The sequence below is a fragment of the Mastacembelus armatus genome, chromosome 20 (genome assembly GCF_900324485.2).
Source record: "Mastacembelus armatus chromosome 20, fMasArm1.2, whole genome shotgun sequence".
Classification (NCBI taxonomy): Eukaryota; Metazoa; Chordata; class Actinopteri; order Synbranchiformes; family Mastacembelidae; genus Mastacembelus; species Mastacembelus armatus.
Window position 1 is genome coordinate 4,253,620 of NC_046652.1, and position 14,997 is coordinate 4,268,616.

The following is a 14,997-nucleotide window of genomic DNA, read 5'->3' on the forward strand; positions in this document are numbered from 1 at the left end:
TCCACTTTACCTCCTGTCAGTGCTGTTAGTATTGTGTATTCTTATTTTTTTCCCAATATCTTAAATAAAATTCTACTATGGCAGCGATTTGACAGTGCTTTATTTATGTTTTTATTTTCAAGTAATTCATCTAAAACTACGCATTTGTAATTTAACCTGTATCCCGTGTCATAACTCCATGTCTCTAATTTGCAACAAACCAAACAGTTGGAAAATCAGGTGTAAATTCAAATAGGTATGATAATTTATGAGTCATGAATGAATTAGACAGCGCTCTCTCCACCTTCAATACCACGACTGAGGTGAGACCCTGGATGGGTTTAAATGCAGAGCACAAATTCCGAGTATGGGTCACCATACTTTGTCACAAAGTCACTTTCACTTCATACTCATTCATGCATTAATAGACGAGGTAACCCTGTGGTAACATGTCGGCTACCGCAAACTGGCTCCTGTGGCATATATATATATATATATATATATATGTGTGTGTGTGTGTGTGTGTGTGTGTGTGTGTGTGTGTGCGTGTGTGTGTGTGTGTGTATATGTGCGTTTTCCACATATATACGTCATATTTATGAGGCACATTCCCAATAACTCTGAGTTTCCGGTTTCCTGATTAAGAAATGTCCTCTCATACATTCTGAGTCTTTTATTTAATTGTTCTTTGCACTTCCATCGACCCGGAAAGCGTTCGGGTCCATCTTGATTGGAGTCTGAAATCCAATCTTTTTTTGTTTATCGAGCCACAGTCGACCCGGATGTCCATCACCTGACAGCTCTCAAATTTAGGTCATGATATTATCCTGTGGTGCTCATATGGCATATATTAGTTTTTCAAAATATTAATAAAAGAGGCAAAAAGGCTCAGTTTGTTTTGTGTATAACGTTATGGTGAGACCGTTTTTATAACTTGACTGAGAATCATCGAGTCTTTTTCTGTGTCAAACACATTAATAGTTTTCAATATATCCATCAGCAAGTAATAACGAAATAATGCTGCATTAAGACGGCTTCCAGTCCTAAGTGTGGCTTGCTTCCTTTGTGAATGCGTTTCCTGTTGCCTCATTTTGTTGCTTTCGCGGAAGTGCTTTTATTGTGAAGATACCTTGGGGCGAGTGTTGACGTGATTGCTGGGGTCTTTACGAGAATGGAGGAGAAAATTTGACATGAAACGCAAATTGTGTGCCTTCGACAAAGTGGGGACGGTTTGCTAAGCAGTTGGAGGCATCATTTTATCCATGATACGATTTTCTCAGGAAGACGCAGTGCGAAGACTTTGCTAGTTGTTTGGACTCGGAGAAATGGAGCATATCCGAACGCCAAAGGTAACGTTAGCTAACATTTCTAGCTAATGCAAATGGATGGGATAGCTTACAGTCGGTAGATCCGACTAGTGTTGGACTTTTGTAAATTTTGATTGTGCTTACTTTTGCCAGATGTTAGTGTTCAGACGTGTAGGGCTGTTTTGTCTGTGTGGATCAGTCTAACAGGATGACGGCTAGCAGGTGTCGCTAGCAGCTTGGAGACGTGAGTGGCATCAGTGAGTTGTTTGTTTTTCCTGAGTAGCAGATAGCTGGGCTCCCTCTTTGTAATGATACTACTTGTACGCCCTGTTATTGATTGGGGAAAGCCTACACTGCCAGCATGTGCAGCAAGTGCGATAAAAACCTGCAAACATATTCAAATATAATGACACACATGTGGATCTATCAGAGAGGCAGTGGCCTACTGTCTGTATGTCAAATAGTCTTATGTCGTGTGGACTCTCTGTCCTTTTCTGGCCTTTTTATATGCAGTCTAACTCTTCTATCTTTTGGACAGTCATCTAAAACATAGTATCAAAATCAAATCCATGAAAAGCTGGAGCAAGCAGTTCAGGGCTGACAGAGAATGACAAGAAAAGACATCAAACAGCTGGTTATATGTGAGGGCTGTAGACTTATGGGTATCTCCAATGATTTGCAACCACCTAGTAAATATAATGACTTTATTATGTGGCACAACTGCATTTCCCTCCCTAAAGTTAAAGGATTAAAAGTGGTACACACTAGCTATACACTATTCACTCAGTATGTAGGTATACAGATAGTACTTTGTATTTCAAAACCACCAGAATGAAATACAAAAGCACTACAGCAAAAATGTGTCACTGTCCAAATACTTGTGGACTGTACTGTTTATGATTTAGACACCTTCATTTAACATTTACCTCTTTGAATTCATCTATAAATTATATAAGCTATAAACTTCAACATGGGCCTCTTCGGCCAACTGGAGATCTGGTTTAGGCCTAATCTTTTTTTAAAAACCTGTATATATGTGTGTGTTTGAAGTAGAGATGCCTTTCATCATGTCAGGAAGCAGTGTGACCTAAGTTTTGAGGCTCTAGGACAGGGGTTTCCAGCCCTGGTCTTCACGCACTACTGTCCTGCTTGTTTTCCAGATATGCTTACCCTGCCTACTTCTGATTACCAGGATCAGGTGTGTTCAGCCAATCAGAACCTGGAAGGGCAGGACTGTAGTGCTCGAGGACCAGGGTTGGAGACCCCTGTTTTAGGATAATTGTATATTATAGCAAAGTTTAGTTCTTAGCTGACATAACTACCTAAGGGAACAAGGATATGCTGGGATCAGATGGGTGTGACTGCATGCATACTGGGTGTGGCTCCACTGTCTAGGTTCCTGATTGTTGCTAGAATAAAACAGCACAGTAGGGGATTATTACTATGCAGACCTGGTAAACATACAGTGTGTACGGAAAGTATTCAGACCCCTTTAAATTTTTCACTCTTTGTGTCATTGCAGCCATTTGCCAAAATCAGAAAAGTTCATTTTATTTCTCATTAATGTACACTCAGCACCCCATCTTGACAGAAAAAACCAGAAATGTAGAAATTTTTGCAAATTTATTAAAAAAGAAAAACTGAAATATCACATGGTCATAAGTATTCAGACCCTGTGCTCAGTATTGAGTAGAAGCATCCTTTTGTGCTAGTACAGTCATGAGTCTTCTTGGGAATGATGCAACAAGTTTTTCACACCTGGATTTAAAGGGGCCTGAATACTTTCTGTACCCACTGTATGTCTGGTTTAGCTGGTAGTATTGGTGTAAGAGTGGATGACACTGTGGTCAGGCTGAATCAGGAATGAGTTGATGCTGCTTTAATAAGATTCACATAGGAGAAAAGTGTGAATTCTTCGAGCTGTGGGTCAATGCTGTATATAAAGTACTTGAAGCATAGGTTGGATTGCGTCTAATTAGATGTTCTGCTTTTCTTTCCCTCTCTCACCATCTCATTCATTCACACACACCACTGATTTCCTGTATGTGCAAGAAGCCTGCCTGTTGCAGAACTGGTTGCTGCAAGACAGAGAGCTAAAAAATGTCATCATATCTGAGAGTGACAGGAAAACAGAAACAAAGGAGCGGATGACTGAGTCAACAAGAGGACAACTACTGTGATGAATCAGGGAATTAGGAAAGATAGCTGCGACAGCAGAAAACAGTCCAACGCCAATACTATGGTAGTCTTTTGGCCATGAAGTGAAGGTCATTACTAACAAGCAGTATGCTTTTTCAATAAGATGAACTCTTATTCAGGTGGATTTTAGTGCTAGAAGAGGAAATGTCTGAGTGTAACACTGCAGGCCGCAAGTGTATTTAAAGTCCATCAAGGGAATTGTTGCAACTGTTTTTCCCTTACTGGACTCACACACTTACCCACATCCTGTTTCAATGTGTGTTTACAGAAAAAAAACTGTGTAAGAGACAATGTGTATTATATTGAAGTACATTTAACCTGGACTAACACCTATTGCATTCTTATAGCTTATGGACCACAGTCGTTTTGTGTGACTTGAGTAAATGTGCATTAGAACATTGCCTAAAACATAACAAGACAACATCTCTGCTGTATAAAATAATAGATTTGGAATAACTGGTAAATGGAGCCTATTAGGTGTGTTTACCCTGAGGAAGAATTGGTTTAATTAAGGACCAGATGGTGACTTTATTATGGTTGTTAGGTGGTTGAGCTAATGCCATTGTTGTTTCCAGAAATCATTTGTGTGATTTCTTATCAGCTGAGCATGAGGGCCAGGTGGTCAGGATTAGGTGATGCCAAGAGCGACTTAAACAGTTTTGTTGCAGGGCTTACTGCTGGTAATGACTTTATTTGTCTTTTCAGTGTGTCCTTTGTATAACTTTACACCCAGTTGAAGAATTTAATCTCACTGCTAACAACTGACCACAGACTGATGTTGCCATTTCTTGTGCCTGTGTGTGCGTCTGTTTGCAGGTGGAGCAGGTGCGGCTGATGGATCGATTCAGCAACAAATTCACAAATGGCACCTTGTACCTCACAGCCACACATCTCATCTTTGTGGAGAGCAGCTCTAACAACTCAACATCTGTGGGACAGGAGATCTGGGTGAGTAGTCCTGGTGGTGACTGCATTGTGCCTGTTTTATAGGCATCATTTAGTTCTGTTGTGTGTATATGATTTGCATGTAACCTTAGTCAATGTAATGTTTGTATTTCCTTGGTGAAAATGTATGAAAAAACATTAAAAAGTTAGGCTCAATTTACACTTCCATGTGTCAGTGTTGTATACTACACCAGTTTAGTGTAGTTGTCCATTTGACTACTACACTTTGTGTTCACTATTACCCAAGATAGTAGCAACTGAAGCACACTTATTACTGTGGGTGATTCAGGATGGTGGTTTGACAACATGAACATTTGATTACTTGCAGCATGTTATTTATGCAGCCCCATTTTGGAAGGACTTGCACAGTGTAAAGTTGCTCCCATTGCTGTTAAAACTCTTTATCTTTTTTCTGAATGTGCTGCCAGATTTTTTGGAGTGCCAAAAGCACATTTTGAATAAAGCTGAGAGACATATAAAGATGTCAAATTTCAGACAGATGTTTTAGTTGTGGTAGTGTTGCCTGTTTGCAGCCACACAAAGAAACATTAGTGACTGCCACAAGAAGTGTTGGAGTGTGTGTGGTGGACAAAAGGTTTGTGCAAGCTTGTACTATATGTGGTAAGAGGAAGTACAACAGAGGTTTAGAAGCCTCATTGTAGAGTAGAAAGGTGTGCAATGAAGTGGGTGTGAAAAAGGATTCTTGTAGGAACTTGAGAAGTGGGTTTCTGATGTCTTGCAGAAACAGTAGGGCATCCCAATTTGCTGATGTTTTTGCTTTTTTAATGTTACTATGACAACACAATTGCACTGTTTACAGTAGGTATCAACGATATGGAGAAATTTAAAAGATGTACAGTATTGTTGTAATAATCAATGGGAGATTATTAGGAATTTATCTTTGGGAAATAATGTTCAGTAGTTTAGTCTAATGTAATTCAGCTCTAACACAACTATTGCGAACGTTATCTATATTGTTATCAATTTTAGAAAATGTTAAATGTTAAAAATATGTGATTTGCTATTAGGATTTCCTACATATTACCCCACCTGAATTATTGGCTTACATATAGTCATGCTGACACTTGCATACCTTTGTATGTTATACTATCTGTATATTGCACTGTCCCTCCTTTCTGTCGTTTTACATGATGCAGTAAAAATAGTACTCTAGTATTTAGACAACCACAGTGGCTGGTATATATTGCGGAAATGTCAGTGTGGGATAAAATGCTTTGTACAGCAGATCTTAGGCCAAGACTTACTCCCCACCATCCTTCCAGCTTTATTTGCTGAGTAGAGGAAACGTTTTATTTTGCTTTTTGTTTTGCTTTGTGTTCACATAGCTGGTGGACCTCCACCTTCTGCCTCTGTGAAAACCTGTGACTTGTGTGATTATTAGTATCAACTGTCCTGTATGTGTGTTTATGTGCATGAAGTAGTTGGGGATGGGTATCTGCAAAAACATCACAAGGATATACACCTCAGCTTAATGACAGTACTTTTTAATCATTATTTCTGTTTCATTTATTTGTAACAGTATATGTGGGCCATGAGCAGTATACGTAAGTGTCTGCATTTGTGGAGGCAATTTTGAATCAGGTCAAAGTGAGTCATTGTGCCTTATAAAATATTAAACCACACTTGAGTTAATGTCTCTCAAAAAATGGTGAGGTCAGCATGAAAATACTGTGTGTCTGTCTCCAGATGTTTACAAGTCAGTTACTGTTTACCACTAGTAACTGTTCATTGTTATGAGTTGCCATGTTTGGAAACCCTGTGAAATTCAAACTGCTGGGAAATACTCACTGAACATATTTATAACATTTTCTTCCGTACAGAATACAAGTTGTAAAGTCCTTGCATCCACATCTATCAATATGCAATATTTATTCTAATTACCTTAATAGAATAGTAGTTGGGAATTTCTTAGCAAGTCTCCTTAGGCAAAACATTTAGGATTACTAGGCCTAAAAATGTTACACAAGCTGCCAAGCTATATAATTACCTTTTTAAATCATTTAATTTGCTTGCTGGGGATTTTATTGCAAGTCAGTGATTTACTTAGAAGTCCTCGCAGAACAGTTTTCAATTGTTTGATGAGACACTACGGTGCGTTTAATGTATTTTCAAACCAGCATTTGTTTCTTTGTTCACGATATCCTTACCAGACAAACCTTGCTATTGCTGAATTTTTTTTATTTTTTTTATTGTAATCGGGGAAAATTGAAGCAATTAAACAGTCCTATGCCAGCCACCGGCTGAAATTAATCAATTCTATTTTTCTTTGTCTTCTTGGTCCCTCACTTGATTGCAGATTTTGCATCACCAAATAGCCTCTGTGGAGAAACTCTCCCTGACCACCACAGGCTGTCCTCTGGTCATCCAGTGTCGTAACTTTAGGGTTGTTCATTTTGTGGTACAGAGAGAAAGAGACTGCCATGACATCTACAGCTCACTGCTGCATCTTTTTCGGCCTGGTGGGTTTTAATGCAATGTGGTCTTTCTTGTTTCTTGAATAGATAGATAGATAGATACATGGAAACATACATAGATGGATAGATAGATAGATACATAGATGGATAGATAGATAGATATATAGATGGATAGAGTACTGTATGTGATTACTGAAGGCAAAATTCATATTATTGGAGCCTCAGTAAGGAAAAGCAAGAAGCTTTACAATTATATACAAAGCACAAAGTATACACCAAGTAGCTAAATATTGCCCTTTCTACATATGTAATATATATGTTTTTATATTTACACATTGTATTCACATTTGTCTCTTTTATTAAGGCATGTCCTTCTGGTTTTCTTCTCCTCTGTCCAGTATCTTTTCAGGAGCTCTATGCGTTCTCATACAACCCCAAACAGAATGATCAACAGAGAGAAGAAGGATGGCAACTCATCGACCTGGGGGCGGAGTTTGAGAGGATGGGCGTTCCTTGTGACCAATGGCAACTCACTGATGTCAACAGAGATTACAAGGTAGACAGCTGACTATATGTTGTAATCTGTGAGTTAAGTGATTTCCTCCAGAGAAGAATCTTTCAGTAATTTCTATTAGTTACATTTCAAGCATAAATCTCTACAATGTCTTTTTAAAATGAACAAGCGTGATGTGAAAAATCTTAGTTAAATCTGCAGTCGGCTAGACTTTCAATACTAATGCACCCATTTCTTGGTCTTAGATCTTTCCTAATCAGGACAAAATGGATAAATACCATAGTTTATCTGTATGTGTTAGGTAAATGGAAAGGCCTTGTACAGAATGTCACAAAATCAAACCAAAAACAGAAATTAGAAAACTAGAAATATTCCCAAATGGTAGTAAATGAGCCCAGTAAAGGTGGATTTACAGTTTTTGAACCTTGGCAACTTCAGTGTCTGCCATAGACTCCACTTGCCTCAGAGAGAAGAAGCTCTAAGGACTAACCACTTTGTTGTTGTTACATGATTATTCAGAAATAATGGAAGTATTTTAGTTGCCTTTGTATAACCTTTGTCCAGACTTGTCATCTCAACCTTGAAGCACAACATCCCTGTGCTGTAATAATCTCACAGTGACAGGGTGTGGTAATTCAGTTACTTCAGTTACTACTTATATTGGGGAAACCATTTGGACATTATCACACATTAGGCTTCTATCACAGAATAGGCTTCTAGTGCTTCACTGTTTGCTTTTGTAATAAATCTGTTAGCTCAAAGTCGGGCATGATAGACCAGCAGAGCTTCAAAATTAGACTTTTCTCTTTAAAAAAAAAAAGAAATCTTCTTTAAAGAAGTGATTGTACATGCAGAATATTATCAGCCCTAACTACAGTTTTTGCTATTACTCTTATTACTGTTATTTATTTATTTATTTTTTTGTATATAGATTCATCACATTTTTACATACTCTATAGTGTTTAGTGTAGAATCATCTGTTGTGTTCACTATTGACTAATCGCTGTGACTAGACTGTGCAGACCGTGTATGTTTTTTGTTTGGTTGTCTAGGTGTGTGAAACATATCCACGGGACCTGTATGTTCCTGTCACAGCCAGTAAGCCTATCATTGTGGGGAGCTCCAAGTTCAGAAGCAAAGGACGTTTTCCAGTTCTCACATACTTCTACCAAGAGAAAAAGGTACCGTATAAGCTGTACCGTATAACATACACACAGCATGAGTAAAACAATTTTTTTTTTTTTTTCATATTTTTACCTGTATATTCAATCATATCATTGGTGGTTGATAAAAGTTGAAACTATGGATTAATTTTTAAGGAAATGTGACCTACTGAAGTAGTTGTCAAGTTATTTTGTTCTGTAACAACATGTTGAAAACCATGAAAAAACTAAAAAACTTACTCTGTAAGTACTTTAAAAATGTATAATTAACATGATCTGTGTAGACCTGCTTGCATAAATGTATTTTAAAATAGAAGAAAAAGGAGTTCACTACTTTGTTCAAAATATACATACAGAGGCATATTTAAATTATTTATTTTTTCAGTAAACTAACTTCATAGTAGAGAGACACCTTCCCTTTCCACTTTCAGTGCCGTATTATGTGGGACCTTTCATGTGTCAACTTGGAAAAACCTTACTCTTAATTGTGATTTGGCAAAATGAACTGTCTGCTCTCTACATTCTGTCAATGAATCTTTGGCACAAGGACCTCTGGGGTTTGTGCAGAGTGAGCAGCTTATGCACTGAACCACAAAATAGCTTGGTCATGATCAGTTGTCCCTCAGAGACTGGAAAGCTGAGCTCTGTCGATTGTTATATTCTGTTCACCCTAACAGGCAGCAGTGTGTCGCTGCAGTCAGCCTCTCTCTGGGTTCAGTGCACGATGCTTGGAGGATGAGAGCATGCTGCAAGCGATCAGCAAGGCCAATCACAACAGTCGATTTGTTTACGTCATGGATACTCGGCCAAAGGTAAGATAGTGGCAGCCAAGACGAGACTTGTGGCGTGTTTGCGTTTTTTTTAATAATGAATTTGATATGTAACTGTTTTTTTGTTTTTTTTCTCCTGCAGTTAAATGCGCTTGCTAATCGAGCTGCAGGTAAAGGCTATGAAAATGAGGACAACTACTCCAACATCCGCTTCAAGTTTGTTGGCATTGAAAACATCCATGTAATGAGGGCAAGCCTGCAGAAATTGCTAGAAGGTTAATTCAACGTTACAACACCTATTTGCATAAATATGTCATTGCAATTTTTTGCAGATTATGAAAGTCAATTTTATAATTATTCAGATAAATCTCCATAAATGGTTAACATAAAATTATTGTCTGTGCTTGTATGTCTCAGTGATTGGGACTCGGTCTCTCTCCATGAGTGACTACCTAGTAGGCCTTGAAAGTAGCGGGTGGCTGCGGCATATCAAAGCCATTGTCGATGCAGCTGTCTTTCTTGCCAAGGTAATTTTTTCCCTTACCTGGTTCTTAATTGGTTTTGTTTTCAGGATTCTGGCAGTAATGTATGTCATCTTCCTATAATTTAAATTATAGCATGCATAGATGCAATAATAATAAAACTGATATTATTACCTGTGATATACGGCTTAGCTGACAACTTTGAATCTGCTTGTCATAGGGCCATCTCCACAAGTTGTATGAATTTTAGACTATGTCAGAGTTTGGCTGTCTTCCATCTTGATTCTAGGCAGTGACAGTGGAAGGAGCCAGTGTGTTGGTTCATTGTTCAGATGGATGGGACAGAACATCTCAAGTCTGCTCCCTGGGGTCGCTGCTCATGGACCCTTACTACCGTACCATCAAAGGCTTCATGGTAGAAGCACGGACATACATGTACACATGCACATGCACAATTCTGCACTAGTTTGCTAGCTGATTTGATTTGCACTTCTGCTAGATGTTTGTTTCCTGTGCCTATTTTTCTTACTTTCCCTTCAAATTTGTCTTCTAGGTACTGATACAGAAAGACTGGATCTCCTTTGGGCATAAGTTTGCAGAGAGGTCAGGTTTCAAATGATAACTTAATCCTAGAGCTTTGCTCACATCTCTCGGTGGTGGGCATTTCTGCTACTGGAGCACACTCAATTTGCCCCATTTTCATATCTTTCTATTTAATTATAATTTAAATTTTATACTAGCTAGTTACTTCTTAAATATATTTGAATTGCATATCTTTAGGTGTGACCAGCTTGATGGGGATCCAAAGGAGGTGTCTCCTATATTCACTCAGTTCCTGGAGTGTGTCTGGCAGCTGACGGAGCAGTTCCCACAGGTGAGTGGGAATGTGTGAGCCACATGATGTATATTGTATTTGCACAGATCTATAGTATGTGCCTTACATATAGGGTTTTCTTGTATTTATTTGAATATAACCTTCTTTTTAGGCATTTGAGTTCAGTGAGTGGTTCCTACTGCAGATCCACGAGCATGTCCACTCCTGTCAGTATGGAAACTTCCTTGGCAACAATGAGAGACAGAGAGAGGAGCTGCAGTGAGTTCTATTTTTTTATTTATTTATTTATTTATTTATTTTTATTTTATGTATTGTCTTTTTTAGTCTTGTCCCTCCTCACTTATACTGGTGCTACATATTGTGTGAAAGGACAGCCTCTTAAAACGTTTTTTTTGTGCAACGAAGCTGAAATACTTGATTAATCGTCAAGGCTCTACTTTAAAGAGACACTCTTCAACAACTGACAAACATAAATAGACTTACATTACCTTAGTAGCTGCACGTGTACAAATCACCACTTCTAAAACTAACCTACATTTGAGGTTAGTCCTTTCTGTTAAAAAAAAAAAATCACATTGTGAAGATAAACACATATACAAACATAGGTTAATTAATATAACAAGCAAGTGTGGTCATTTTAGACTAATGTTTCCCATTAATTTTGGGATATTTTTTTGTTTCCGGTTTGCTGTTTCAGTTGCTCATGCTTCAATCAACTACAACACACTATTTTAGAGGATTGTAAATCATACAAGTCTGACATTTATGTGGCACATATTTTAATTATATTTACTCTATTCCTCTTATATATCTACACTGACAGCAGAATATAGTCAGTAAAACAAGGTAGAAAACATGGATTATTGCACCTGTTTCTGCTAGAGCACCTACATGGATTTATGACTGTACAATCAGCTTTCTGTAAAAGCATAATTAACTTTGGTTTTTGAATGCCTAAAACAATTGCCACATTAAACTCTGGTTAAGTGTATGTATTGTGTATCTCTGAAACTGCTGGATTGTGTCTCAGGCTGAGGGAGCGGACTCACTCACTGTGGGCATTTCTAATGAGTGAGAAGCAGAACTACTTGAATCCATTCTACAGCCCTGTGTACTATGAAAAACACCATGTACTGGAGCCTTCCACCCTGCCTTATCACTTCAAGTCAGTATAGCCTTTTTCACCTCCCTGTTGTTGTTACATATTTATTGTACTATACTTGTTCCTGTCCTCCTATAAGGATTCATATCTATGTTTGTGTTCTTCCAAGGTTCTGGAGGAACATGTACCACCAGTTTGATCGACAAATGCACCCACGTCAGTCTATCCTAAAAACGATTCTGACTCTGAGAGAGAACAGTCGGAAAGCAGAGAGCACACTGCAAGCATTGGAGAGTGTAGGTTCACACACTAATTCTCCCCATGTGGAACTTGACAATTTCTTGTTTTACACATTCAGTGTGGATATAGTGTTGTCTTTTTTTAAGTTGTTAAAGAGTGTTTTTTTTTTTTCTCATTATTCCAAGTCCACGGTGCTGGTTTCACAAAAACACTTTTGACTGGTCTGTCGTGTTAGACCACATACTTTTTCATACACATAACATGCTAATTGAGCATTGCTCAATTTCACAAGAATAAAGGCTGATTTATTTTAAGGCGTGAAACTCTCCGGCTAGCTCTGGAATGATGCCTGGGTTTCCATGGTAACAACAATTTGCTGTCTAGTGGCACTGACAAAAAGACAAAAACATGGCTCATAGTTTGCAGATGGTGTTGTGGATCATGAAGGACAGGTTTTTAGAGATCTCAGGAATGCATCAGGAATTCAGCCATAAAAATTACTGCAGAACTTAACTGCAACTCGTATTGCCAGAAGAAGTCTCCCTGCTAATTTCTTGAATGAAGTAAAATAAATCATGAATAAATAATAGACAAATGAATAACTAACCTTATGTATGAATAAATCAATATATTTGTTTGAGTGCCAATACCCCCAAAATCTGACCTGATGACCCCACATAGTGTATCACAGACGTTTAACCATTATGTACTTTTTGTAGTCTTTAGTGCTTGGATATATTTTCTGATTTGCCCATTGAGCCACATCAAAACTTAAGCTGTGCAAATGTGTGATAACCTGACCTGAAGTTGAATTATTTTAACCATCTTTCTGTGCTAAAAATAATTACAAAAAGGATTAAACTCTTTTTTTTCTCTCTCATTCCTCTGTCTCTGTACAGAGGCTTCAACAGCTTGGTGTGACCCCCATTGTGAGCTTGAAGCAGCCTGCGCCTCCAGCCACCAGAGATCAGCACTCAAACTCCAACACCCTCCTGTCACGTCCCGACTCCCTCATATTGGGGGCACCCATCAACCACAAAGAAGTGCAGCAGCAGGTGGAAGATGAGCAGGAGGAGGTTGAAGAGACCATGGAGAGCACTGACACGGAGCGAACAGTAGAGGGCAGCAGTGGTACAGAGAGCAGGAAACAGAGCTATGGAGAGCTGGAAGGGACATACAACAACGACCTAGCTAAAGAAGAGCCAGGTGTTGTCAGTCTGGAGTTTGGAGTGGCACGCATGACCTGCTGAGACCAAACAAAGAAATTGTGGGATACCGAGGAAAGGGGCATGACTGAGAGAGAAAGCTTAATGAAAGTGTGAGTGGTATGTGCGTCAAGGGAAGCTTTTGATGTGTATGTGATTATGTGCTGATTACATAATGGTCCTTAATGGGCCAAGTGGATGAAGTTGTCTTTATAGTCTAAATCTCTATGGAAAGCCTCATTATTATGCCATATACTGCACCTATATGTAAAGGCTTGTTGTTTTTTTTTAATGAATGTGGAAAAGCGATATAGAGGACTAACAAATACATTAGAATAAGAAAATAAATTCATCCAAAACATGCTGACTCTTCTACTTTGTTTGGTATTGAAATCCTTTCTTAAGGCATATGGCCTAGACATTTCTAAAACGTGTTTCTAACATGGGAACCCACACAAAATCACATTCTGGAACCATAAATATTTCATCACTTCCAAAAACTGGAATCCAATTTAATCTGAATGTTTGTAATCTGAGCTGCTTTTTCTTTAATCTGTCTGAACATCCCCAAAACATGAAGTTCTACATCATAAATTATAATCTAGTGCTGCATAACTGCATTTTATGGAAAGATTTGTAAGTAGTTACTGGTTGTTTCATTTAGGTAACTATTACTGTGTGATGTAATGTGATATTCAGACTGACAATCCTCTGTCAATTGATTATTTAATTGTATTTTACATTGATTACATAATCTGACATCCTAAAAACATTGATTCTAATCCCACTGGAGCTCATGTCAGTGGCTTATTCATGACAGCTGACCCTCATTAATAATCTCTCACAGATAATGCCCAAGGTGAGTCTGCTTGTCAAAGTAATGTTGAATTGACATGAGAGCAGTGAGCTTTATTAAGAAGGGATTTTTACTAAATTTGATTTTATGATCCATGCCTTTTCTTTAACTCTTCATTAGATGTTCTAAAGATTAACAAAAATCTAAGAGCAATTATATCAAGAGTGTGTTTCCGATTATCACTAAATGGAAGGATGTCATCATCCTTTTCTTTTTGCTGCCACCAGCAGGAAATTATTAAACACCCTTATTTTGAGGTTGGTTTTACCCAGGAGGCTCTTGGTACATGGCATGTGAATTTAGGCCAGAGGTTCACATTTACTTTTGTGCCAAACTGTGTGTTTTGGCTCAGCTTTTGTGTAGGGGCATGATCATTCTGTGTTAATTCCAGGCTAAGGTTGTAACGTTCATACCAGAGCACAGAAGATTTCATCTAGGATTAGAATCAGTGTACAAGCAAATGTCTTCCTCAATCAACTTGTTGCAGAAAGGCAGGACGTTATATATGGAGGATGTCTGGGTATTCAGCTTAATGTGTGATGCATTTCTCTTGTGTGTTTTATGCAGCTTGTGTGCTTCTTTATGCTGCTGTGATGTGAACTAATTCCTCCTTAAACACTACGCTCTTCAGTGTCCACACACACTATAGAAACAAATAGAGGCTTGCACACAAATACAGTCACAGAACCAGATCCACCACCCACTGGTCTCAGACAAGCCACTATGTATGCACAGATAAACTGTTAACTTCTGTTGGCTGGCAGTGCAATGCAATGTAGTGTACTGTATATAGCCTGTGTCCGCCTTCTCTAAAGGCCCTTTAAGAGAAAAGAGAGCACAATAATTGGTAGATAAAGTGCACACTGACAGAAGGAACATTATTAAGGATGGTCTGTGGTGTGAAATGTGTTAATTCTTTTTTTACTGTTATATTTTCTCACGATCTTTTTGATTTGACCTCACCA

General features: G+C 38.3%; 1 protein-coding gene across 1 annotated transcript; it reads left to right on the forward strand.

Moving 5' to 3' along the window:
* The first annotated feature begins 1,093 nt into the window (after positions 1 to 1,093).
* Positions 1,094 to 13,537, forward strand: mtmr6 (myotubularin related protein 6). The gene is made up of 15 exons (XM_026292611.1): positions 1,094 to 1,328; positions 4,302 to 4,433; positions 6,748 to 6,910; positions 7,264 to 7,421; positions 8,432 to 8,560; positions 9,220 to 9,354; positions 9,455 to 9,587; positions 9,730 to 9,839; positions 10,084 to 10,209; positions 10,348 to 10,397; positions 10,575 to 10,668; positions 10,781 to 10,887; positions 11,660 to 11,794; positions 11,901 to 12,027; positions 12,871 to 13,537. The coding sequence occupies exons 1-15, from the start codon at positions 1,305 to 1,307 to the stop codon at positions 13,219 to 13,221; spliced, it is 1,974 nt and encodes a 657-aa protein (XP_026148396.1). The 5' UTR covers positions 1,094 to 1,304; the 3' UTR covers positions 13,222 to 13,537.
* The last annotated feature ends 1,460 nt before the right edge of the window (positions 13,538 to 14,997 follow it).

Excerpts from the sequence above, each read along its gene's own strand:
- mtmr6 (XM_026292611.1), top strand. The coding sequence starts at position 1,305 with ATGGAGCATATCCGAACGCCAAAG. Across the intron at positions 9,840-10,083 it reads CAGCTGTCTTTCTTGCCAAG|GCAGTGACAGTGGAAGGAGC; the intron begins GTAATTTTTTCC and ends TCTTGATTCTAG. Across the intron at positions 10,888-11,659 it reads AGACAGAGAGAGGAGCTGCA|GCTGAGGGAGCGGACTCACT; the intron begins GTGAGTTCTATT and ends ATTGTGTCTCAG.